The following is a 27,002-nucleotide window of genomic DNA, read 5'->3' as shown; positions in this document are numbered from 1 at the left end:
TTAGCCCCTGATGTTTCTAGTTTGTGCAAATTCTGCCCCTACTATATTTTTGTCGATCTTTCTACCCTTGATGTTTTCAAACAGTGCACCGTCTACCCCTGTATCAGTCAGACGTTAAAAAACTAACGGAATGAGCTGATTTGACTTTTTTTTTATATATTTTTTGGATCTGCCACTTGAAAATTACAAGTGAAATTGGAAAAAATGGGTATGAGAGATTCAAACTCAAGACTTGTAAGTAGCAAAACATGCATTTAACCTGTTCAGTTACATACATAATTGATATATACGTCAAGAAAATTTAATTTATATCATTTCATTGATTATCATCAACTTCATATACTCTTCTTCATCTCTCCAATCTACTCAGGAACCTCTCCTGAGAAAGCCTGACTGACGGAGGGGTAGACGGTGCACTGTTTGAAAACGTCAGTGGTATAAACATTGACAAAAATAGAGTAGGGGCATAATTTGCACAAACTTAAAACATCAGGGGCCAAAAATGCTTTTTAGCCTAAATAGTTCATTGCTCAAAAACCTCCAATATAACTACCCAACCTTATACGCGTAACTTTTTTTATTAATATTTATTATTTCTTGTATTTTTATAAGCAAATGAAATTAATATTTAAATTTTTTTTAGATCAATATTTAAAATCGTAATATGTCGTAATTGCAATAGAAAATGATCATTAAATAAATAAATAATTTTTTTTTAAGTGAACTGAAAATTATCCACTTTATTCACTTAGTGTGTAAAAAAATGAAAAATGTTAAAGATATTATTTGGAAATAGTAGAAAGAAGATAATATCTGAAACGGGAAGATTTGATTTGATTTACCTAAATCGTGAAAGCGCGTTTCAGAGGGAACTTACGGAGTATAAATTGATTTGATACACAAGAAACAAACAAACAAACAGTAACACATTCAACATCACAAACATTCTCTGAGATTTCTTCTTCGGATCGTTTCTTGTTTTGTTTCTCTCTGATCGCGAGTTCCAGTTCCAATTCAAACTCATAAAGGTTTGCGAAAATCTCAGAATGAATCTCCATTTTAGTCTATCTTTTTCTCAATGGCGGGTCAATTGCCGATTTAGGGTTCCGATTTTATTATTAGGGTTTCTTTTATTAGGGTTTCTTTTGCCCGATTCATTTATGGGTTTTGCCCTCGATCATGTACTTCAACTTCTGCCCTAGTTTTCGTGGAATGTTATGGTCATGGATGGTGAAGTGGCTGATTTGGCTGCTATTGGGATGTTTCTGTTTTTTAGACTATCATCATCATCATCATCATCATCATCATCATCATCATCATCATGGATATAATGAGGGTGCCAAAGAGAAGATTGAATGAGAGAACTCAACAACCACTGGCTCAGATATGCAAATTCTGGCTGCAGGGGAGATGCAACAGAAACCCTTGCACTTTCTGGCATGGACAAACACCGCCGCTGCCGCAATCTGCTGGTTATCGTCATACAAAGACGAACACCCCTTACTGTAACTCCAAGGAAGTCTTGATTAGTAAGACCACAGCTGGATCCCGTATCGCTGAACCAGTTCAGAAGCCGTCACTAAGTAGATGCAATGCTAGGACTCCCCCTGAGAACACCCCTAACCATAACTCCAAGGCCGTGCTGATTACAAAAACTGGAGAAGGGACATGTATTCCTCAAGCTTCTCAGAAGCCGTCACTCAGTATATGCAAATATTGGGTCACTGGCAACTGCACATATGGTGATCAGTGCCGGCATTTACATTCGTGGCACAATGGTGATGGGATATCTACATTAGCAAAGCTTCATGAACACAAGAAGGTACTTGGTTCTCTCAACAACTTTTAGCATTCAATTCTGATAAAATGTAGTATTATCCGATTCTGTGTTTTAATTGATGTCATCTTTATTGAATACTCTACTAGTTGAATTAAATATGATGATCTATGACTGAAATTATTTTTCCCTGATATCTTACATATTCAGGAATTAGAATCTATATGTTGCTAGATTTAGTATTTCCCCCTTGTATGTTAAAAGTTTTGGAGTAGTTAATTGAAACTTTTGACAACAGGTTGTCACTGGGATTGCATTTCCAGCTGGATCAGACAAACTTTATTCTGGCAGCACAGATGGGACAGTTCGGACATGGGACTGCAATACTGGTCAATGTGCTAATGTAACAAACCTTGGAGCTGAAGTTACCTCTTTAATCTGTGAGGGCCCATGGATTTTTGTTGGCCTGCTGAATGCGGTCAAGGTAAGCTCTTCTTATGTAGATCTTTGTCTTGCTTCATGTTGTGCTCATATGTATACATGTTAGCTGATTATATATGGTGTTGGCTGTTGTGAAGGCTTGGCATATTCCTACTGCTTCAGAGTTTACTCTTGTTGGACCTAAGGGGAGAGTCCTTGCCATGATTGTTGGCAATGACACACTTTTTGCTGCAGCAGAGGATGGTGTAATCTCTGCATGGAAAGGAAGCTCTGATGCCAACTCCCCTTTTCAACTGGTTGCGTCACTAAGTGGCCACACTAAAGCTGTATCTTGCCTGACTGTTGGTCTCAATAGGCTTTACTCAGGGTCGATGGACCAAAGCATAAAGGTATGTCTAATGTCTGTCTGTGAAAGTTTCTAGCTCTTACTTTTTTTTAAATGTGTGTATTGCTGCACGTGGAGTTCTTCAAAGGCAGGATTTTATAGGATTAAAGATAGATTTCAAATTCTGATTGTTAGTTCTTCATAGTTCATACTGATGTAGACTTCATTAAAATCTTCCTTGTCTTTTTGTTGAGTTAACATTAAAATTGCTTTATGTTCTTTTGTCATTATAAATCTTAGGTGATTTATCGTTTTCCTATTTGTTACTGTGTTATTCAGGTTTGGGACCCTGATACTTTAGAGTGTTTAATGACACTCAATGGTCATACTGGGGAAGTTACATCACTTATATGTTGGAGCGATTTTCTGTTATCTGGCGCATCTGACTGCACTATTAAGATCTGGGTTGCCACAGAAGAGGGACCTTTGAAGGTGACATATACGCACACTCTAGAAAATGTAAGCTACTTAACCACTATAAACAACATCTGTGCTTAGGCTTTAATTTTTTGACAAGTATATTTGCTTTTTATAATGGTTTTGGAGTTAGTTGATTCAACCAATTGGTTTTATTTTAACTTTTGATGCAGGGTGTTGTTGCACTTAATGGGATGACTGATGCAGAAGGCAAGCATGTATTGTGTTGCTCGTCCAGAGACAATTCTGTTCGCTTGTATGAATTGCCATCGTATGTAAAACTTAAAACTTGCTCTGCATCCATGTTTTTTCTGTAACATGAGTTATAAATTGTTCACTAACCTTGTGTTCTTTTATCTACAGATTTTCAGAGAGGGGTCGTTTATTTTCAAGAAAGGAAATTCGATCAATTGAGGTTGGTCCTGGTGGGCTCTTCTTCACTGGTGATGATACTGGTTTAGTGAAAGTGTGGAAATGGTTGGAAGAGACCAAGGTGGCAGCATGTTCTTGAGAAATCCCCCTTTTTTCCATGTTTGTCAAAAGAAGTGTATATATTAGTTGAGAAGTGCGATCATTCTTACTAACAGAGATGTATTTGTCTCCACACTTTTACATTTATGTAACTCTTTTTGTCAATGAAATCAGAATTTTATTTTCTTATATTCCAATTGTTCCTTAGTTTATGTAGATACTAGTTCATTAACACCTTGTAGTATCCCGGGACCATACATGAAATGAATGTTATGTTCTGATATGAATATATTGGATAGTGTTATTTTCTGTACATCTCAAACAAAATACCACTGAAAGGTAATGCATGAATGAACTGATTAGAAGAAGAAATTTTTATTTTTTAAAATAAGTTTTAATTGTAGTTTCAAAAAAAAAAGTATCAATTGTAAAATTACGTTATCTTAATATTAGCTTGACTAAATGATTGAATATAATTTTTAAACTAAGATTGTCTAGTAATTGGGTATAACAAATATATTCACTAGATTTGGTTGATACATAATATATTTACCCTTTTTGTACTATCATATGACATCATATGAATAAAGATGTATTTTGACTATTTTTTTTATTGTGACTAAAATATCAATCCCATTTTTGGTACTAGTAAGTAGTCCTGCAATTCCATTTCAAAAACATAAGTAGCCCCTTGCAATTCATGGGTTTCTTTTATACTTTTTTAATAGTTTTGATGTATTCTTCATTATGATTTGTTTTAGGATTAATCATTAAATTGATCCATGTCTTTGTAAGGTTGTTTGTGTTTAGTCTTTTGTCGGAAAATATTGTGATTCTTGTCCCCACGATTGCAGCATGTTCATCTTTGGTCTTCGCCAGAAGGCGGAGCTCCGACGAGCATGCTGAGTGGCACACCAGAGCCGACATGGCTTTATCCACGTCATTTTTAATTAAAATTTAATTCCACATATAAAATTGTTAATTAAAATAATTAAAATTTTAATTACAAAAATGATAAAAAAAAAATTTCTAACCATTCTATGTCTAATCTTCAACACCTTCATATTCATCATTCTCATCTTCAACAACAACCCCAATTCCAAACCCAGCAGCATTCACCCCCACATGCAACCTCAACCTCCACCCCCACCCCCAAACCGAAACTCCACCCCAAACCCCAACCCTCACCTGCAACCGGAATAGGAACCCCAACCCCACTCCCACTTGCAACTGAAACCTCCACCCCCCACCCTCAACCCAAACCCCAACCCTGATCTACAACCTCAACCCCACCCCACCCTCACCCGAAACCTCAACCAAACGAAGCAAGGAGAAGGCTCTTGCTAGTGAGTTTAGAGAAGAATGTATACATATTTTACCAATAAAATAAGAACTTGAGAGCTAAGGTACAAACTTTATTTCACACCGTTACAAATCAAAGTTTACAAATTACAAGTGTTGTATTGGCACAAGTTATGAACATTATTTAAATTTCCAATTGATCAATGATAAAAAAAAAATTTAAATTTTTTAAAGTTTTATAAAGAGCTCTTATAGACCGACATACAAAATATCGTGACATCTTTCTGACATTTCATTTAGTGACGGTTATTAACCGCTGCTAATGTTTTTTACGATTAAACCCTTACTAAATGGTATATCAGATAGATGTGGCAAAAATCTGTATCTCCATAAATCATTTTCATTTAAAAAATGCTCAACTAGATTATCTATTGTCAAGCTTATACATTGTCAATATGCCTTCCCCGAAAAACATCACAAATGAGTTTGAGTGATTCCTGTAAATCATCACACAAGAGGTAGGGATCTGTAATGACAATCGGGTCCACTGAGAGAGAAATTGTCATCTTATTAGCATAACTTTGGTAATGGATAGTGAGTGCCTATAAAAGAAATCAAAAGGAAATGCATTAGTTTATGACCTCGGCTAATTAGGGTAACTTTTATTTCCCCTAAAAACCATTGGCTTAGAAAGTTTAACTATGTTTGGGATTATACTATTAAGCTTACTTTTCAAATCAAAGTATCATATATTTATCTAATATAACCTCACTTTTAAGACCTATATCCGTACACACTAGGAGCAATATTTGTCAAGGGATGAATTAAGTCACATAGATTACCACCCGAAGCATGATCCTCTATGCTAGTATAATATAATTGTGAATATTTGAACACTTACATGAGGATGTCCGTACACACTAGGAGCAATGTATGCCAAAGGATGGCCATAGAAGCTAATCTCTTCAACCGGACCTGGCACGTTTGAGAAGGCCACAGTGGTGTTAAAGAGAACTCTTCGTGCTATGGAAGCAGCAACCTGCAGGCAAGTCCTAAAATGTAAGAATATTTTATAAAAGATGAAAAATACAATAACTAAGGCCATACTTGAATATTATTGATTTCTTAAAATAAGTAGTTTACCGTGAAGATAATTCTTTGTTTTAACGTCTATCATTTTTTAGCTTGAAGATTAAGTTACAAAGTTACATAAGGTTGGGTGGAATGAAGGGTGAATGGTCCATAGTTCGAATCTTGAGAATGACTAATTTACTAACATTACTAACAACTAACATTTGTCTATAGAAAAAAAAAACATAGAAATTCAATTCATACCTTTACCCCAAATAAATTGAGTAACAATTTTGCGCAAACATAAGTGCAAACAGCTTCCAATGAGTGCTTCTTCCGGTCAATTGTGGCCTTAGCTTGGCGAACATATTCTAATGGATCTTCATGTAAACTCATGGAAAACGGGAGGATTACGTATCCCATCCTATTACCCCATTTGGCTTTTGATTTCTCAGCCATCATATCTGCCATATCCTAATGAATATTGTATAAGTTTATTAATTAATCATTGGCAATGACTCAATATATACTTATTATAACTTTTTCGCTATGTAGAAAGCAAAATTAAAACAAAATCTAATGGGAATATGCAACAAATTATAAATATTTGCATGTATATGATATATATAAATGATCGTAAAATGGAGTAACAATTATGTAACAAGAAAGTAGGTTTCTAATGTTGGAAGGTTAGTTGAAGACAAGTGACAATAGGCATGTAACAGCAAATTATTTTAATATGTTCCTTTTAACATGATATTGTACACTATCTTAGGTACATCTTGTATTTTATTTATATAATAATTCATTTTGTTTGCTTTTAAAATAAATGCTTCATGACAAACATACATTGTGTTATAAAAACCCTTTTGTACTACGGGCAAATTCATTCTTTTTTTTTGTTACGAGATGAAGAATTCATTTTGATTTAGTAGTTTATAATATATCAAATTATCCTGTAATATCTCCACGACAATAATAATTTGCAAACTAAATTTACCTGGATTCCAGCTACAGGTCTAATATTGACAAGAATTGCTGCCCTAAGGCGAATTTTCTTAAGGATACTACTTGAATTCCATTCTGCAGCCCCATTAGCACCTGCACCTGTTTGGAGGATTACATGAGTAACAAAGCATTATATATTGAAAGTCAATTGTTTGAGTTCTTTTCATTTTAAATACAAATGATTTTTTTTATAAAAAATGATAATTCTAATGATTTTTAACATTATGGTATTTTTGTAGTGATAAAATGGCAAATTAGATCATAACAAATATAGAAACTTACAATATTCTCGATTTAAGTAGCGAGCAAGACCAGCTTGTGTTACAGCTAACAAAACGTCATTGATGGTCTAATTAAACATGATTTAGTATAAGCACGTTAATTAAAACACATTGTTATATATGTACGCTAAAGGTTGTATACCAATTTAATAGAGTAAAGTAAAATAGGGTAGTAAGTTACCGTTTTCATCTCATTCTTCACAAGCTTGATGTCATCCATACTAACCGTGCGATACACGAACCGCTTAGTATTGAGTTCGACTCCAGGTGCACCTTTTAGAGGAGTTTGGGTGTCTTTGATGAAGAAAATGGTTAAAACAAAAAGAACCATATCCACCACAGTGTACCAAATAAGGCCCAAACCCCACCAGACTGCCATGAAGAACCACAAGAAAGAGTTGGATTGTGAAATTGAGCTAGCTCTCTTATGGGTTGGGATCGTTGGTAACGCGTCAGGGTCAGAGGTTTTACGAGTAATAGCAAGGAGGAGCGATATGAGAGAGGCACCATCCCCCATGGAATGATGGATCCGAAAAATGCTAACTGCCTCAGCATCTGTGGTTTTGATGTTGAGGATGTGTAGTTCCCAAAGTGGTTTGGACAAGTCCAGTGGAGTTTTAGTGAGATTGGATACGTAGTCTTCAACAAACCTATCTGGGAAATCTATTACAGAATCTATTTCAGGAACTATGACATGGTCATCTAAGTTAACTGTTGTTAACGTCCATCCGGTATTCCTTCCCTTCCTCACCTGTAAGAATATTAAAAACAAATTTGGAAAAATAAAATTAAAGGAACAAATGATGTGTGTCATTTTGGATTTCTTAATTAAAAATCATAAAAAACAATTTACGAAAAAAATATTTTTAAAACATTGGACATGGTGGTGCGGGATGATAATCTAGGAACAGTTTATTCACAGAATCACAGTTACTTATTAGTTATTACATACATAATATTTTCGCTAGGCAATGTATATATGGAACATCAACTGGAAACGAAGGTGGGTGGTGGTTTTTGAAACTGATTCGCTTGAGGTATACACTTGTTTCTGGCACAATCGTAGCATATCATCTTTAGATTCTATTATCTTGGATTGTAGATCTTAATGCTCATATTTCTCCTCTATTGGGTTAGCTCATGGGGGAAATAAGGTTGCTCATCTCTTATCTTGATCTATATAGCTTGAGAGTATCCTAATTTTTCTTCGTGGGATAATTTCTCGCATAGGCTTGTTTTAGTTTTTTTTTCTACCAAAATATCTCACAACTGGCAGCAATGACATTAATCTTCCTGAAGGCTCTGAGATCACGTTAAGTAGATAAGTCTCTTTCCAATTTTTTTTTGTACACATCACTCAGGAATCGAACTCTCAACTACTAGTAGATGTTTAAGAAGTCCAACAATCTACCAATTTTAATTTGCTTAGACCTTATCAGTTATATTAGTTCTTTTGACACATGTAATTCAGCTTTGAGTTCTTAATTAATGCATTTTCCCAAAGAAGGATCTATGTTATACAAGAGGGGAACTTCCCCCACAACATTTTCATTTTTGCCCCCCCACAACATTTTCATATACATCATCACATTAATCAATATTTATTGGTATTAGTACAACTCTAGACTAATATATACTCCCTCCGTTCCTAAATAACTGACATTATTTCTAGTTGAATTTTGTTCCTAATTATCTGCCACTTTACAAAGTTCAAGAGAGCTTAATTATACTTTACCAATTGTACCATTCATTTATTGGTGGTAGAAAAGTTAGAATTAATATGAGAGATAAAGGGTACAGTAGGAAGTTAGGCTGTAATTTTAATAAAACAAGAACATTAATTGCTATTTCTTAATATTTGTGCAACAACCTTAAAGCAGTGTTATCAGACTCGGACCGGTGATCGACTCAGTCGAGACACTGGGTCAATGAGTCAATGGTTCAACCACTGGGTCATTGGTTCGATTGCTTGACTCGGTTTATATGAAAAAATTATAATAATTTAAAATATAATCTTAGTATATCATATATATAAAATAATATGCATTATTCTTAACAAGAAGCAAAGTGGTGTAGTGGCAATTTGGATTAGCTTTCCTTCCTCTAGGTCCTGTGTTCAAGTCCTAGCTATGACAATTTTTTTAAATAACTCTCAATTGAATATCATTTGACCAAATAATTAACATTGAATGTAAATTAATTACAGTTTGAACATTAAAAACAGTTTTGACAAAAAAAAAACAGACCGGTCCATTAAGACCGGTCGAGTCGCCGGTTTATTCCCTGAACTGAACCGGACGGTCCAAACCGGTTCATATCGGTTGAATTGCATGGCCGATCCATTTAATGGCTCGGACCGGTCAAGGGTCCGGTTCCCGGTCGAACCGGCCGGTCCGGTTCGAGTTTTATAACACTGCCCCACCAAACACTAAATGCCCCCACACATTTATACATCATCACATTAATCAATATCTATTGGTATTAGTACAACTCTAGACTTCGAGATCACCTTACACATTGAAATTATTGTTGGATTATGCACTAGTAGCCTAATATTATTGTATTTAATTATTACATCCTAAATATGCAAGAAATACATATAGGGTCACATGCATAGTTATGACAGAATGTATTATATTGCGTTATTGGATCCAATTTATGAGATAAACTCGACTTGGTTCATTGGATGAGCTAGATAGGCATTATAATAGAATTAAGGCTAGCCACCTTGGGAGTACATCCCATGAGGGCTTATAAATAGAGCATGAAATGTTCAAACCCTTGTCATGTTGTCATGAAGAGAGAGATGCGAAAAATATCAAGTGAGGAAACGTAAGAGAACTTTTACATGAGATGATCATAATCCAATGTTGTCATGTTTCTTGAGAACCTAATAGAACAACTGTCTGGTTAGCTGAAAAATCAATGAGTTCAATTTGATTTCGGTTTGAATTGTTTAGATAATCCCCTTCTAGATTATAAGGATGAATTTCATTCACGAGGTCTTCCTTAGTTTAGCTTGTCGCATCCAAAGAACGCTTGGATTTCATATATAAATAAAATCACGCCGTCGTAGGGAAGGAATTGAGACAACTTACTCGTTACAAACCATGGCATATGAGTGTAGGTTTTATTAGTTGCATGATCATGTGGTGCTATCGTTCCTGTCCCAAGTCTTGATCTAGTTTGTGGAAAAGTCAATTTTTATGCGGCTATTCTAGATGACTGGGGGTTGTGCTCAACCAACGACAATCGTCGTACCATCTTGTTCCTTCGAAGGGTCCCCGCTGTGACACCCGGGGCCGACGAGGGCGGGGAGTGATCGCCGGTGCAGTGAGGCACGAACAAGGAGCGACTCCTGGCAGGCTTCTAGGTGGAGGGGCACATGAATGAACTGATCCTGCACCCGAACAAGAGGTATTCCGAGACTGTATATGTATGAGACTATACTGTTGAGGAGGGCATAAATGATTTGATTGGTACTACTCATAACAACAAAATGCATCTTCTTTTCTGGAGCCCAACTCATAAAAACTCCATGGTTTAGTGTGCTTGCCTTGGAGCAATATTGAGATAGGTGACCTTATCTATCTCTCTCAACGGTTTGAATTGTTTAGATAATCCCCTTCTAGATTATAAGGATGAATTTCTTCCCAGTCTCTTTATATGGAGAAGGAGCCATCTAAAGACACATTTTTTTTATAGGGAGAAAAAGAGGTCCGCCTGAGAAGGTCTCTATGAGAGGGGTGTGTGTTTTTGTTTTTTACTTTGGTTAACTTGGATTCGGTTTTTGTTTAGCTCTTTGTCAGTGTTAGGTTGTTGAGCTTGCAGGTTTTCTTCGTTGGGAAGAGTCTTTGTTCTTTGGGGCTTCTGTTGTGCCCTTATAGGTTCTCATTTTGATTGAATCTCTCACCGCATGTGGTACCCAAATGGAGGCATTTCTCAGTGGTTGAGATCTGGGTTTTTGTGCTTTTTGTTCAAGAAGAGGTTGACTCTTGGGTTTCTCTCTGTTGAATGGTTTGGTTACTTTGGTTTGTATCATTTTGTTTTAGCAGAGGCCTAGCTAGGTTTTCCCTTTTGTGGGATTTTGGGATCCTTTGTTGATATGACTTATATCTTGATTGACGTTTGCTACATTCAGGGACAACGGGCTAGATTTAAGTTTAAGGAACAGCTTGACTACGCTTGAGACTTTCAGAGACCAACTTGGCTGTTCACCCATTAATTTTGAGACATTTTGAGAAAAAGCATTAGCAGACTTGGTTTTCTGCTACTCAAATTAAAATCACTTTTTTTTATCTTCTCTCTTTCTTTCCTTATAAGGTAATTAAAGTGCATTTTTCAAATAATTTATTTTCAACTTCTTTTAAAATAATGATTTTTTAAAAGCTGAAACAAAAATCTTAAACTTTTAGAAAATGTGATTTTTTTTCTAAAAATAAATTGAAACAAATGCACTCTAAACTATTTTTTTTCCAAATAATTTGTTTTCAACCCTTTTTAAAATAATAGTTTATTTAGAAAGATGAAATAAACATAACAAAGATTTTTTATTCGGAAAAAAAGTGAGTTTTTTTTTTCTAAAAATAAGCTTAAACACACATCTCTAATTGGCTCGTTTGTCATTTCTTATAAAAGTAATACTACTTTTGAAAATATAATTTATTTTATTTTAAGTGATTTTTTTGAAAAGTGAAAATCTATATATGTTTGTCAACAAATTGAATAAATAATTTGCACTTTAAGAAGTGATTTAAACTGCTTGAATACAAAAGATTTCAACTATGAATTAAGGGCATTTCTTACCATGTAAAATTTTTAAGAGGGTGTTTCGTTCTATTCCACCCATTTCTACAAAATCCAAGTGTCTCACTCCAAGAGTCTTATATCATAATCTGTTCCATCCTAAAAATACGATAAACACTGAGTGAAACTCATTTGTCCTGTTTCATATCTTTCCCACTTGTCTACAAAATACTACTCCCTCTATTCCTATTTATCTGTCAAGGAATAGAAGGTTCACACAAATTAAGGAAATCAATTAATTGTGTTGATTTTCATAAAAGTATTACTCCCTCCGTTCCTATTTAACTGTCCGGGAAGAGAAGAAACACACATATTAAGGAGTGCAATTAATTTTGTTGGTTTTCATAAAAGTAGTATTTGTTTTTCATTTTTACCCTTTAGATTGCATTTTATCTTTCTTCATTTATTGTTCTGATAAGGGTATTAGTTGTAAAAACATCATTTAATGTTCTCTTGAAATGCTAAATGGACAGTTAAATAGGAACAAATTATTTTTCTCATAGTAGACAGATAAATAGGAACAGATGGAGTATTTGTTTTCCTATATCACTCTTTAGAATGTATTTTATCTTTCTTCATTTATTGTTTTTGTAAGGATATTTCTTGGAAAAACATTAATTAATGTTGTCTTGAAACTCTAAGTGGACTACGAACAAAAAATTTCTTCAAAGTGGATAGGTAATAAGGAGCGGAGGAAGTACCAAAGAGCACAAAGTATAAACTTTAAAATGCCTCAAAGTGGTTTTTAATTATTGGTTTAAAGATTCTTTTATAAGAAAAGGCAAAAATTTAATGTGGGGTGGCCGAGAATATCGAGGCCTTTCTTGGCTTTAAGTATTAGTTTTAGTGTAGGTTTTTGACTTTATGGCAATTTTTGATACGTTTGACTGGTAAGTTAGTTGAAAGTTGAAAAGCTAACTGAAAGTTGAAAAACTACCTAATTGAAAAGAAATTGTTTGGTAAAACTATATGTTAAACATGTTGAAATTGTAAAACGACATAAAATGTCATATTTATATAACTCTTTCTATATTTAACATTATTTTATTTACAAATCAATACTTATATAATACTAAAATGATTAACACTTTAAATATTTTAATTTAGTTCAACATATCAAATATTCTCTCCGTCCTCATTTATAACTCACATGTTAAGAGTTTTTTTGTCTCATTTAATACATTTTTTCAAACTTACCCTCATATTTAATATAAAAGAGATAGTGTGATTTTGAAATATTCTTAAATTGGAGAGAGAAATTCATGGATAATTTAGGAAAGTTAATAAGAAAATTTACAAATTTATTGCAAATAACTATTAAGAGGTGTTGTCTAAGGTGCAATATGTCTTAGGTCATGCACCAGTGCATGACATATTATCAGCCACAGAAATGGAATATGATATAAAGATGCCTTATGGAGAACTTGGTAAAATGGTAGTATTGTATTTGTAATTTATTTTAATTTTTTTACACTTTGACTCTAATACCCTCATCTTTTCCCCTTCCCTCTTCCCTTTTCCACCTCTGTACTCCGGAAGCCCCAGGAAGGACGGCAACACATTCTCGACCTCCACAACCACCACCAACTGCCGCCTCCGCCGTCTGGAACCTCATCGTCCAAGACCCATTATAATCTTAGGAAAAAACCCCATGACCATATGTCTTCACCACCACCAAATCAGCCACTAATTTTCTTTTCCCAAACGACAGATTTGCTGAAATCAAACAGAGAATCGCACATGATTCTTAATAATCGCTTATTAATTCATATGTTTCGCCCAAGATTCAGAAGAGAATCGTGATGCTTCATTTCCTCGACAATGGCAGTGGTGGAGCGCACCTTCGCAGGAGAGGAAGCCAGTGAAGAGCCACCAAAACTCATAGTATAGATTGCCCAGATTCCGAGAAATACCTTCATCAAGGGACAACTCAGATCGGAAATGGAGGTCTGGGCAAGAAGAAGATTTTCAATCAGATCTGGGCAAGATGAAGCACCCCCAAAACCCAGCACCCAATCTTCCACCACATCTCTGTCACGAGCTGCATCTACAAGCGGGGGTGAAGTGCTCTCGCTGGACCAACAACATTCGTCGGTGGTTTGCTGGCGGTGCCGGTGGTTGACATAGAAGGGACAATGGAGAGGTAGAGAAAGAAAGGGGGAGGGGAGGTTGAGAGAAGTTTGAATGAAAAGGGTAATTTTGTTATCTTGATTTTTTAACTTTTTTATTAGCAGGTCACTTAACCCTCTATTGTAGGTAATTTTACCTCTTGCATGGTGCAAGACCTAGAATGCACTTGCACCCTAACAACCACCTTTTTTCTTAATCCTAGAGAATTAGGTGAATGTGACTTAGAATTAGGTAAATGTGTCTTTTTTAACTACTTTTATTCAATATTTTAAATTTATTTTCATTTACATATTTTTAATGAAAAATAAATTTATATTAAAATTTGATAAATTAAAAAAAAATATTTTTTAGAATTTTATATGAAACATTGAATAGTAATTATTTCAAAAATAAAAATAGTTAAGTTTAGTGATTTTATAAATATAAAAAGGGTAATGATGAAGTTTTAATAAAATGACAAGAATACGAATCATAACTATTTCAATAAACCTTAAACTATAAGCTATTAAAGAATCTTTAAGTTACTGAAATAAACTCATTTACAAACATTTTTAAATAGTTTTCGAGCTAGTCAAATAAGTTTAAAGCTAGCCAAATAAGCTTTAAACTAGCTAAATGTCATGTCAAACATAATCAAACGTACTTCCTTATGGTTTTTCCCCTTGTTTACAGTGGTTTTTGTTGTGGTTAGGAAGTTGGATTTTCCTGTGGATGTATGAAGATTTTTATTTTTATTATTTCCTTTGTTACTATGTATATTTGAATTTTTAAAAAAAATAGAGAAGGAAATATGGCCTTCATCAAGTCTTCACCTATGGACAAAAGAAAAAGTCTTTATTGATGGAAGTTGATAAGAACACGCAAAGATGATAACCATTTTTATGGGAGCTTCTTTTGTTGATTTTCATTTTGAAAACAAAATTGCCCTTTTTAAAGGGAAAGAGATCAGCATATATACTAAACTTACTCAAGAATACTCTTTTATCTTATTTACACTTATTTTCTTGTAATATAATTTTCTTGTAATATAATGTTCTTGTGTTTTTATTAAATTATTTATCATATCTCTCAATTTATGTGAATTCACTTCATATCTTTTATGTGTGTGAGTGCGTTTGGTTGGTGTGAAGGAAATTAAATAATGGATTGGGCGGGACATAAAGAAGATTATGTCCCGCCCAAAATGAACAATAAACCATTGAAGATAGCCATGGCGGGAAGTGCAACACAACGAGCTTCATTGCCCTCCCTTAGATGATGGACCCACAAGCCAGCTGGAAGATTCCTTTGGATTTGTCTTATATGTACAGGGATTTGGGCCCTGATTGTCAGGCCCAAATATAGGAAAAGTCCATATCATGACCACCCCCTCTATAAAAGGGGAGGTCATCCACTTGTACGAAACCAACTTTTTCAGCATTAATGAGAATATTCCTTTTATGGTAGTTTTGCTATTTTAGTGCTCTGCTAGGGTTTACTTTCTGTCACTCTTTTACGTAAGCTTGCCCTAGTACAGAACATTGGCGCCGTCTGTGGCTCTGACTTAGCTCTTCCGGTGACAAAAGGAGGAATTGCGAGCCATGGAAACTCGTTCATGCGGCGGGGGACGACGCGATCACCGTCGGCGCGGTGGTGGTCGACACGGCGGTCGCGGCGGCGGACGAAACAACAACCGTCCCGTACTGGACGAGCAAGAGCAGGAAGCTTCCTCGGAGGGGGTCCACTCAGTGGCGCCGTCGCCAGCGTCATTGGTGCATGCAGCTCCGGGAAGACCTTCAGATCTGATCGCTAAATCAGATCCAGGTGTTCGGCGGCGTTCAACGCCGCCTGAATATGTAAACTTGGAAGATCTTAAAACCACTGCTCCACGGAGAGCGCAAGAGGCAGTGACAGGTATCACGCCTGCGGCTTTGCAACAAATGTTAGATACCTTGCAGAAGGTGCAGTCCCAAAACGAGCAGTTGCAAGCCCAAGTTGAGTATCTTACTCAGCGGCAGGATTTTAAGCAAGAACAACGTCTGGAGGCGGAGGATGTAGTTGAATTTCAACCTTTTGTTCCAGCCATAACTAGAGTGGACATTCCAAAGCACCTGCAAACCATGACATTAGACGCCTTCTCGGGCGAATCTGATCCTATGGAGCACCTCAGATATTTCAATACTAAAATGGTGATCGGCGGGGCGACGGATGCGATAAAATGTAGATTATTGCCCTCCACGTTCAAAGGCATGGCGATGCAGTGGTTCATTCGACAACCGCCCTTCTCCATTGATAATTTCACTGATCTGTCCACGAAATTTCTGACTCAATTCTCCGCCAATAAAACCACAAAGGCAACAATGTTTGATCTTATCAGCATACATCAGCAACCAGGTGAGAAATTAAAAACCTACATGGCACGCTTCAGCAAGATGGCGGTGCAGTTGGAGGATGAAAATCCAGACGTCTGTTTGGCGTCATTCAAAAATGGCCTTCGGGCGGGAGATTTGAATAGAGACTTAACAAGGCGACCGGCAAAGGATATGATGGATCTTCGCGCTCGTGTTCAAGAGTTCATATTAATCGAGCAAGATGATCAGAAGAAACAAGAAAGAGAGGAAGGACGCAAACAGTCTCAGACCGGCGGTGTTTCACAGGAAAAATCCAAGGCGGGGAAGGAAACCAGGGTAGCGCAAACCCCCCGTTTACCAAGACCGGGACCATACCAAAATTCTAAACCTGGTTTTCAAAATACATGGCACAGAAATTCACAAGGTCCCACTGCTGCCACAGCTGGTCAGCCTGGTGCTTCGCCAACGCCAGTCCCACTTACTAAGTTGAATGCACCCTTAAGTACCATTTTAAGGGCAGTTGGGCAGACCAACGTTGTGCAGTATCCTCCACCACCACGGCGGCCGCAAGCTAACGTGGACACCAATAGGTGGTGCGAGTACCACAAGGCGTTGGGGCATACGACAGATAATTGTTGGAATTTAAGGCGGGAAATTGATCGTCTGATTAAAGCTGGTCATTTGGCAAACTTTGTTAAAGACACGGCAACGCCAGAGGTAGCTAAGATCACTCAGGGGGACAAAGGCAAAGGTAAAGAGATAGTTGAAGAGTTGGGCGATCCTGTTGGGGAATGCTCATCTATTGCTGGAGGATTTGGCGGGGGTGCAATTTCAAGTAAGGCTAGAAAACGCTATGTGGCGGCAGTACACTCAGTACAGGAGTCGTACGAAGGCGAGTGTTGGGTGAATCATTCCCCTATTATATTTACCCCTCAGGATTTCGCGCATGTAATTCCTCATGACAACGATCCAATTGTGGTGACAATCAGGGTTAACAATTATATGACAAAGAAAGTATTCTTAGACCAGGGATCTTCGGCGGATATCATCTATGGAGACGCCTTTGATCGCTTGGGACTAAAGGAATCAGATTTGAAACCATACAAGGGAACTTTGGTGGGATTCACGGGGGACCGTGTCAGTGTACGGGGATACGTCGAACTTCCGACTGCCTTTGGAGAAGGAGAGTTTGTCAAGAAATTTCTAGTAAAGTACTTAGTATTGGCGTGTAGAGCCAATTACAATGTACTCTTGGGGCGAGACACCCTCAACAAGGTCTGCGCGGTCATCTCAACTGCTCATTTAACTGTTAAATATCCCGCCTGCAACGGGAAGGTCGGGATATTGCGTGTAGACCAGAATGCAGCAAGGGAGTGCTATTTGAGAAGCGTGGCGCTCTATGGGCGAAAGGCGGCTAAGGAGAGCCATCGAATTACAGAAATCTTCCCACAAGAAGGATTTAGCTTGGACCCAAGAGACGATGCTGATGATTTTCGCCCACAACCTCTGGAAGAAACCAAGCAGGTGCAAGTCAAGGACAAGCTTCTAAAGATTGGCAGTAGTTTGACAGCAGAACAAGAGGAAAGACTAGTCACCCTTCTGGGTGATAATCTAGATCTCTTCGCATGGACCATCAATGATGTACCAGGGATCGATCCCAAGGTGATCACTCACAAACTAGCCATACGACCAGGGGCGACCCCAGTCATCCAACCAAGGCGACGAATGAGTGAAGAAAAGAACAAGGCTGTACAATTAGAGACTGAAAAATTGATCAAGGCCCGCTTCATCCGTGAGGTACAGTACCCAACGTGGCTCGCCAATGTTGTAATGGTCAAGAAGGCCAATGGGAAATGGCGAATGTGCACGGATTACACAAGCCTGAACAAAGTGTGTCCCAAAGATTCGTACCCACTTCCCAATGTTGACAAACTTGTGGATGGAGCTTCAGGGAATGAACTTTTAAGTCTCATGGACGCTTATTCGGGCTATAATCAGATTATGATGCACCCCTCGGATGAAGAAAGTACAGCATTTATGACCAATCAGGCGAACTATTGTTACAAGACAATGCCTTTTGGTTTGAAGAATGCTGGAGCTACGTACCAACGGCTTATGGATAAAATTTTTTCAAAACAAGTAGGCAGGAATATGGAGGTGTATGTGGACGACATGATCGTAAAGTCCGCCAGGGCTAGTGATCATGGGGGTGATCTCAAAGAAGCGTTTACCCAGTTAAGAACATATCAAATGAAGTTGAATCCTGAGAAGTGTTCTTTTGGGATCCAGGGAGGAAAGTTCTTGGGATTTATGTTAACATCAAGAGGAATAGAAGTGAACCCTGATAAGGGAAGGGCGATCTTGGAGATGAAAAGCCCAACAAGTATAAAGGAGGTTCAGCGTTTGACAGGGCGAATGGCCACTTTGTCACGTTTCTTGCCAATGGCGGGTGACAAAGCGGCCCCGTTCTTCACATGTTTAAAAAAGAATTCAAAGTTTCAGTGGACAGAGGAATGCGAACAAGCTTTTACCAAATTGAAAGAAACATTGGCCACACTACCAGTACTCTCCAAGCCAACACCAGGCGTTCCTTTAGTGCTCTATTTAGCGGTTACTGACAAGGCGGTAAGTACGGTGTTGCTCCAGGAAGAAGGAAAAAAGCAGAAAGTTATATATTTTGTGAGCCATACTTTACAGGGGGCAGAATTGCGGTACCAAAAAATTGAAAAGGCGGCTTTGGCGATTCTGAAAACTGCAAGGCGCCTCAGACCTTACTTCCAAAGTTTCCAAGTCAAAGTTAAAACTGATGTTCCCTTAAGGCAAGTACTTCAGAAGCCTGATTTATCAGGGCGATTGGTTAGCTGGTCAGTGGAGTTATCAGAATATGACATACAATATGAGCCAAGGGGCCAAGTCACAGTCCAGAGTTTAATTGACTTCGTGGCGGAATTAACACCCACTGAAGGAGAGAAGACTCAAGGAGAATGGGTCCTGTCTGTGGATGGATCCTCTAATAACGCTGGAAGTGGGGCGGGAATAACAATTGAAAGTCCAGATAAAATGATCATTGAACAGTCTCTCAAGTTCGAGTTCAAGGCGAGCAATAATCAATCTGAGTACGAGGCTCTGATTGCCGGCTTAAGGTTGGCCATCGAGTTGGGAGTCCAGAAGTTATTTATTAAAGGAGATTCGCAGTTAGTGGTCAAACAAGTGAAAGGCGAGTACCAGGTGAAGGATCCGCAACTGTCCAAATATTTGGAAGTGGTGCGCAGATTGATGATGGAGGTCAAAGAAATCAAAATAGAACATGTCCCGAGGGGACAAAATGAGAGGGCTGATGTGTTGGCGAAGTTGGCAAGCACAGGGAGATTGGGCAACTACCAAACAGTCATTCAAGAAACCCTACCTCGCCCGAGCATTGATTTGGTAGAAATAAAGTTGAAAGCTGTAAAGGCGGTCAGTGAGGGCGAGTTACCTTGGATGGAAGCGATTAAGACCTTCTTAGAGAATCCACCAAAGGAGGATGATTTGAACACGAGAACAAAACGCAGGGAAGCCAGTTTCTACACACTGGTGGATGGTGAGTTGTATCGGCGAGGAATCATGTCTCCTATGCTCAAATGTGTTGATACCAAGGACGCCCTCGGAATAATGGCGGAAGTCCACGAAGGTGTATGTTCTAGTCATATCGGCGGGCGATCATTGGCAACAAAAGTGATAAGAGCAGGATTCTATTGGCCAACCATGAAGAAGGATTGTTTGGAGTATGTTAAGAAATGTGAAAAATGTCAAGTCTTTTCTGACTTGCACAAGGCTCCACCGGAAGAATTAACAACTATGATGGCGCCTTGGCCGTTCGCCATGTGGGGGACTGATATCTTAGGACCATTCCCTGTAGCGAAGGCACAAATGAAGTACATCATCGTGGCGGTTGATTACTTCACTAAGTGGATAGAAGCCGAGGCGGTGGCGACTATCACAGCTGCCAAGGTTAGGAACTTCCTGTGGCGAAGGATCCTTTGTAGATTTGGGGTCCCCATGGCGTTAGTAATGGATAATGGAACCCAATTCACAAGTAGTGTTACCCGGGAATTCTGTGCAGAAATGAGAATCGAGATGCGATTTGCCTCTGTAGAGCATCCACAAACCAATGGGCAGGCTGAATCGGCTAACAAGGTTATCCTGAAAGGGTTAAAGAAGAAACTGGATGAAGCAAAAGGGCTTTGGGCGGAGGAACTGCCAGGCGTTCTTTGGGCATACAACACCACGGAACAGTCAAGCACAAAGGAAACCCCGTATCGTTTAACTTATGGAACTGACGCCATGCTCCCAGTGGAAATTGAAAACCAAAGTTGGCGAGTGGCTCGGTTTAATGAGAATGACAATGGAGAAAACTTAATAGCAAATCTAATCATGCTGCCCGAGGAACAACGAGAGGCTCACATAAGAAATGAGGCGGGAAAAGTGAAGGTGGCAAGAAAATTCTCAACGAAAGTAGTGCCAAGAAAAATGAGGGTAGGAGACTTAGTACTCCGAAAAAATACAATACCCGATAAACACAACAAACTTTCACCCAACTGGGGCGGGCCTTACAGGATTGTTGGCGATGTTGGAGGAGGAGCTTATAAGTTGGAACAACTAAATGGTCAAAAGGTTCCACGAACATGGAACGCCTCCCATCTAAAGCAGTATTTTAGTTAATAGAAACAACAAATGTAAATGAAGTCGCACTCTTTTTCCCTTTCTTTGGAAAGGTTTTTAATGAGGCGACATTTGTAATGAAGGGACAATTGTTCCCATACAAAAGAAAATTAATGAAAAAGTTCATTTCAACAGAATCGCATATATTTTTTAATTTATATTACGAGTTCATGCAATGCAAATCGTATCAAGGTATGCAATACCGCGAGTAAACCTTTCGGAATAAGAGAGTATCGCCTTCAAAAGTTAAAAGCCTTGGCAATTCTAGTGGCCACTAGAAACCAAGCCTCGTCGAAAAATCGGCTAAGGTACGTAAACCAAAGTAACAACGAAAGTGGGAAACAACTAAAACAACGAATGAACTTAAAATGATTCATTTAAAGTAGAGAAAAGGGGGCGACGCCCATACATGATTCGGAATGAAAATAAAAGACAGGGCAATGCCCAAAGAAAAATTTCAACATAAAATAAAAACAAATTCAAGCCAGGTTCTCGTTGTTGGCGTTGTTGCCCTGGCTTGTCCCAGCTTGAGGATCTTCCTTCTCTTGACCCTCACTCCTGTGCTGCTCATTCCCATCCTCGCCATCTTCTTCGGGCTCACTCTCATCATCGAATTGGGGAAGGAGGTCGAGGCTAATGTCATCATCACCAACCACTTGACCATCCTTGATCTCCTTCAGCCACCCAATGCGGGTAAGATCAAAGCCCGGCTCAACTACACTGATCTGCTCTTTAGCCGCCAGAAAGCCTTGAGCATATTGGAGAGAAGCACGCCCTATGATGGAAGCATTCAGGCGATCATATTTCTTTTCCAACTTTTGGTATTTGGCTTGAATGGCAGTGTGCTTGTCATTTATGGCTTCTTTAAGAGACTTGCTCTTTTGAAGAAGCAGGTCCGAAGCAGCCAAGTCTTCAGTTAACTTAGCATACTTCTCCTCAGCAGATTTCAGCTTTTTGTTGGCAGTCTCAGCATCAGTTTTAGCCCGCTCATAGGCTGTCTTGTAATCAGCTGCCTTCTTCTCAAAACAGTTCTTGGCTGAGATCAACTCCTTCACGCACTGAGCCATTCCCGCCACAGTACTGGCGGCGGAAAGCGCGTGATGGATCGCCAAGGAAGCAATGTTGGGGGGGCCTTGACCGGAAATGTCCTTGTGAATCCGGTTGTCAAAAGTACGGGTCATGAATTCCAGCCCGTTGAAGTGAGGATCATTCAAACTTAGCAAAGGGGGAGGAGCCTCGCCACCAATGGCTGAACTAGGGCCAGCCTGGCCAAATGGAGTTGGTGGGCGGTTGATCAGCGCGCTTGAATCTTGTTGAGGGGGCGGGACATTATCATGTCCCTTCTTTTTCTCAGCTGGATGACTTTTTGGATCAAGAGTCGATTGGTGGAGAGGCTTACCACCAGCAGCACTTGAAGTTTTTTGACGTTTAGGGTCCCTGACGTTGTCAGAACCCGAAGTACCTTCATTCTTCTTCTTCTGCTCAGTCTCGGCGGCCCTCTTCTTCGCCGCCGCGGCAGATTGGGTGAGGTATTCCTTCATCTTGATAGGGTTCGCGTCAACCTTGCTTTTTCCCATTGTATCTGTATGGAAAACACCAATTAGACAAGATACATGAACAAAAAGAGAAACATGTGCAAAGATTATAAACTTACTAAAAAATTGATTTAAAGTGCCGGATTTCGACGCCTCAATCAAGTCGTGACCGGAAATTACCGGTAGTGTGCGGAGGTAATCAGCGACGCCTTGTTCAGATTCATCCAAGGCGTCGTATAAAACGGATATTTTTCGGCGAGGGTTCTTGGTCCAGTAAAAAGGGAAGAGAGGGTTATTGTCGGAATCTCGGAACAAGTTCTTTATTTCGGGCGACTCCACAACTTTAAAGTATTTTTTCTGCCATACTTTGTAATGGCTTTTAAGGGCGGTGAACCGACTCATGTTCTTACGGGCTAAAAGTGGAACCCATTTCACAGAAGTAGGTTTAGTGGTGACTGTTTTATAGAAAAGGAAGAACAAAGGATAGGTTGGAGTGAAACTCAGGTGTTCACAAAGAATTTCAAAGCAGCGGAGAAAACCCCAGGCGTTGGGCTGGAGTTGGCAAGGCGCCACATTCAGAAAAGAAAGAACGTGGCATATAAATGGCGAGAAAGGAAGTTTGATGTTCAAGTCTAAGAAGAAATAGCCATAAACAAAGAAGAAATCGGGCGATTCATCGGCTGGTTCTTTGCGCAACAGAACACAGTCATCGTCGCCACATGGGAGGACATTCAACAGATGATCTTCATTATTCGAGGTGGCGGGATTTATCTTCGTGAAACCTTGAGCAGATATTCGAAGCGAATTAATGCTCCCAACACTGCTCCAGACAGAATGCAACAGACATTTATCTTCAACTGAATGCACGTCAGAGCGCCATTCAGGTGAAGACAAATCTCCATTAGAGGAGAGAATTGAGTCTACAGAACCGGCGGGACCAGAATCATCATGGGTAGAAGGCGAGGAGTGAATTTCAATTATAGAGGGGGCGACAACTTCCTCCGTGGAGGGTGAAGAAAGTTCTAGGGAAGAAAGGCTAGCGTTTGGTAAAGACATGCGAGACAGTTTCATAAAAAGAAGAAAGAAGATGAACAAACTAAAAGTAAAAAGAAGATGAACAGAGTCAAAAGAAGAAAGAAGATGAACAGAGTCAGAGAAAAAAGAAGTAAACGAAGAATCTCAAGAAAGAGAAAAACTAACCAGAGGGAGAACTGTGAATTTGAGAAAGGAGAACGTCGGCGATAGGGGAGCACCGCGCAATGACGACGGCCGGAGGAAGAAAAGGTTCACCGGAGTTCAAAGAAGAGAATGAAAGCTGCGGTGAAAAGGGTTTTCAGAACAAAAGTTTTAAGAAAGTGAAAAATGAAAGGTGAAAAGGGGATTTTATAGAGAGAAAGGAAGAGAGAGAATGAGTGGGGGAAGATCGTGGGATCGTGGGATTTGAAATTTGAAAAGGTAGGAAGCGAAAAGACATTACTCCTCGAGACGCACAACTGACGATTGCATTTATAACAAATGATGACGAAATCCCGGAAAATAAGGATACGTGCGTCAGTTGAAAAGACGTGGTTGACGGTTATGATTAATGGCGACATATCTTTGAAACGGCAACAAAGGTGGCGAAGCGTGAAAATGGCGATGTAACAACGAAAGTAAAATGGCGAGGAACGAATAAACAATAGAGGCGAACTACTAGGTAACATGATGAAGACATTTCGACTCTACTCGAGTTTCATGTCTTGGGGGCATGTGGACTGGGCGGGACATAAAGAAGATTATGTCCCGCCCAAAATGAACAATAAACCATTGAAGATAGCCATGGCGGGAAGTGCAACACAACGAGCTTCATTGCCCTCCCTTAGATGATGGACCCACAAGCCAGCTGGAAGATTCCTTTGGATTTGTCTTATATGTACAGGGATTTGGGCCCTGATTGTCAGGCCCAAATATAGGAAAAGTCCATATCATGATCACCCCCTCTATAAAAGGGGAGGTCATCCACTTGTACGAAACCAACTTTTTCAGCATTAATGAGAATATTCCTTTTATGGTAGTTTTGCTATTTTAGTGCTCTGCTAGGGTTTACTTTCTGTCACTCTTTTACGTAAGCTTGCCCTAGTACAGAACAAATAATATTCTAAACTCAATCCCACCCACCAACTCTCTCTCCCTAGCTATGTAATCACTAATCAGTTTATCTTACTATTCTTATAAGTATTTACTAAAAATGACCATGCGAAACAAATATTCTCAAGAATATCAGAAAAGTTGAAATTCTTTGAATTTGGGGATTTAATTTAGAGTGACTTACCTCGAGCTTGCTGGTGAATCTAGGATGCTTAAGAAGAGTTTGACATAAACCTTCTTTTATGACTTGAGGATTGATCTTTGTTTTGCAACCCATCATAGCAATCACATAACAATTGAAGGATGGAGCGAGGAACAATTGTGCCGCCGGACTCAGCGGTTCACCACCGCCTCTTGACGATGCCATATATGTTTGCTCACCCTCTCGACTCTGATCTACCCACTTTGTTTTGTGAAGAGCGTTGAAAAACAGAACATGGGATAGGAGACTTAAAAGAGAGCCAATTGCCAAAACATCTCCTAATTAATACAGTGACTTCAGACCATGTGCTGGCATGGCACTAGATAAAAAGCTTTGCCAATTCACTACTAAATTATGGTCTCGATCTCTCACCCTCTCCACCTATCTTATTTTAAAGATATGCACTTTCCTCACTTGTGTGAATTTTAAATAAAAATATCTCCCCTCTTATTTTAAAGTCTACGTTCTCGTCACGGAATAATAGCTTGGTAAGAGTTACATGTGATGGGTTGGGGAGGTTCATAAATCAATTTTTGGAGGGTGTAATTTATCTTTCTAATATACTAAAAAACGTCCATGATCACATTCCTTAAGAAATACTTCCTATGTTCCTTATTATAAGAACCAAACCACTATTGCACACCCCTTATATAAAAAAGTAGTTGGAAACATTAAATTTATTATAAATTTATGTTAACTTCCCAAAATTACCCCCAAGTTATTTTTATTAATTTCTATTCATCGTTAATGAGTTGTATAGTGGAGAGAGAGAGAGAAAAAACTCAATTAAATAAGGATATTGTTGTCAAAATATAATTAATGCACTATAAAATCTAGATTTGTTCTTACAAAAAGTATCAAGCTATATCCCTCACATGGTTCTAATAAAAAGGAACAGATGAAGTAATATATATATATATATATAATATATATATATATATATATATATGGTAACAATTGGAAATAAGAATCTTCGATGGAAGTTTTATTTTCCCAGAATATATCCTAATTTTTTGTCTAATTCTTCTTCTGATGATCGATTCAACATCTGATCAAAAAGATATATCTTGGTTCTATTTTATCTCTTCAACAAGTTTAGTAATGAGCATTGTGGTTATATTGTTCCGATGGAGAGAAGAATCTATGATTAGCTTTTCGGGAAATTTCCAAACAAACAATTTCTTATTTTACTATCTTAAACTCTATGTATTCCTCTATCCGTAGAGTACATTGAATATACAGAAATGGCTATAACAGAGTTTCTGTTAAACAAAAATAAGCTAAGCAACTACATCCTGGCAAAGCAAGGGAACCACAACTGAGGGTGGGATCTTTCATTCCTTCCAATCCCAATTCTCAGTGACTGCAATCTTCGCCATCGCATCTGCACCATGTTCCTATCCCAGGCGACATGAATAACCTGAACGCTCTATTGTCGTGCTAGCAACGCTCGCCCAGCAAGGATCTCGTCACGGTGCCAGTAGATATCCACATTCGTCCATTATATAAAAATAAATTCTTGGATGATGATTGGTGTAATAAATATTTTTATTTGTATTTTATTGTTTTGAAAGTGACATTTTTATTTGTAATTCTATCGACATTATATATTTTTAATTTTCTAATATCAATTATACGTCATTTTGAAGATGAAATAAATATTTTATTTAATGTTCATATAAAATAAATATTAGAAGACATTTACTCTATATGTTATGTTATATGTGGGTCCTTTACAGATGATAAATGTGGGTTATCTCTTGTAATATAAGTTTTGTTATCTGTTGTGTTCACGGGATGGAATTTTGGTGGGTGGGTGTGATTGGTTTTGAGATAAAACAGGTTACCTGTAGCTGTCTGAGTTATGAACTCATTTGGAAGGGTTGTTCCCAAACTTAATTGCTCAATAAATAATTTATTTTGTTGTAAAATAGAAAACTTTTATTTTGGGCTTTAGTTGAGGGATAACTGAAAATATCGTGGAAATATGGAATGTAGTGGTACATTCGGAGGCCTCT

At 38.2% G+C, this 27,002-nt stretch overlaps 2 protein-coding genes across 3 annotated transcripts; one reads left to right on the top strand and one right to left on the bottom strand.

Moving 5' to 3' along the window:
- The first annotated feature begins 879 nt into the window (after positions 1 to 879).
- On the top strand, positions 880 to 3,680 carry LOC130726340 (zinc finger CCCH domain-containing protein 48-like). Of its 2 annotated transcripts, XM_057577594.1 has the most exons (7): positions 880 to 1,028; positions 1,277 to 1,822; positions 2,076 to 2,261; positions 2,356 to 2,607; positions 2,883 to 3,062; positions 3,194 to 3,291; positions 3,384 to 3,680. In XM_057577594.1, exons 2-7 carry the CDS (start codon positions 1,322 to 1,324, stop codon positions 3,529 to 3,531), a joined length of 1,365 nt encoding a protein of 454 aa, XP_057433577.1. In that variant the 5' UTR covers positions 880 to 1,028; positions 1,277 to 1,321; the 3' UTR covers positions 3,532 to 3,680. The 2 variants fall into 2 exon arrangements, with proteins under 2 accessions (XP_057433577.1, XP_057433576.1); XM_057577593.1 differs by having other exon boundaries at positions 903 to 1,822.
- Positions 3,681 to 5,136: 1,456 nt separating this feature from the next.
- On the bottom strand, positions 5,137 to 25,383 carry LOC130722018 (wax ester synthase/diacylglycerol acyltransferase 11-like). The gene is made up of 7 exons (XM_057572604.1): positions 24,967 to 25,383; positions 7,335 to 7,904; positions 7,155 to 7,221; positions 6,865 to 6,971; positions 6,129 to 6,338; positions 5,695 to 5,832; positions 5,137 to 5,395 (listed from the first exon to the last, which is right to left on the bottom strand). The coding sequence occupies exons 1-7, from the start codon at positions 25,147 to 25,149 to the stop codon at positions 5,234 to 5,236; spliced, it is 1,437 nt and encodes a 478-aa protein (XP_057428587.1). The 5' UTR covers positions 25,150 to 25,383; the 3' UTR covers positions 5,137 to 5,233.
- Between the last annotated feature and the right edge of the window lie 1,619 nt (positions 25,384 to 27,002).

Source organism: Lotus japonicus, chromosome 6 (genome assembly GCF_012489685.1).
Source record: "Lotus japonicus ecotype B-129 chromosome 6, LjGifu_v1.2".
NCBI lineage: Eukaryota > Viridiplantae > Streptophyta > Magnoliopsida > Fabales > Fabaceae > Lotus > Lotus japonicus.
Note: the sequence above shows the minus strand (reverse complement) of the source record. Positions and strands in the feature narration are given on the sequence as shown.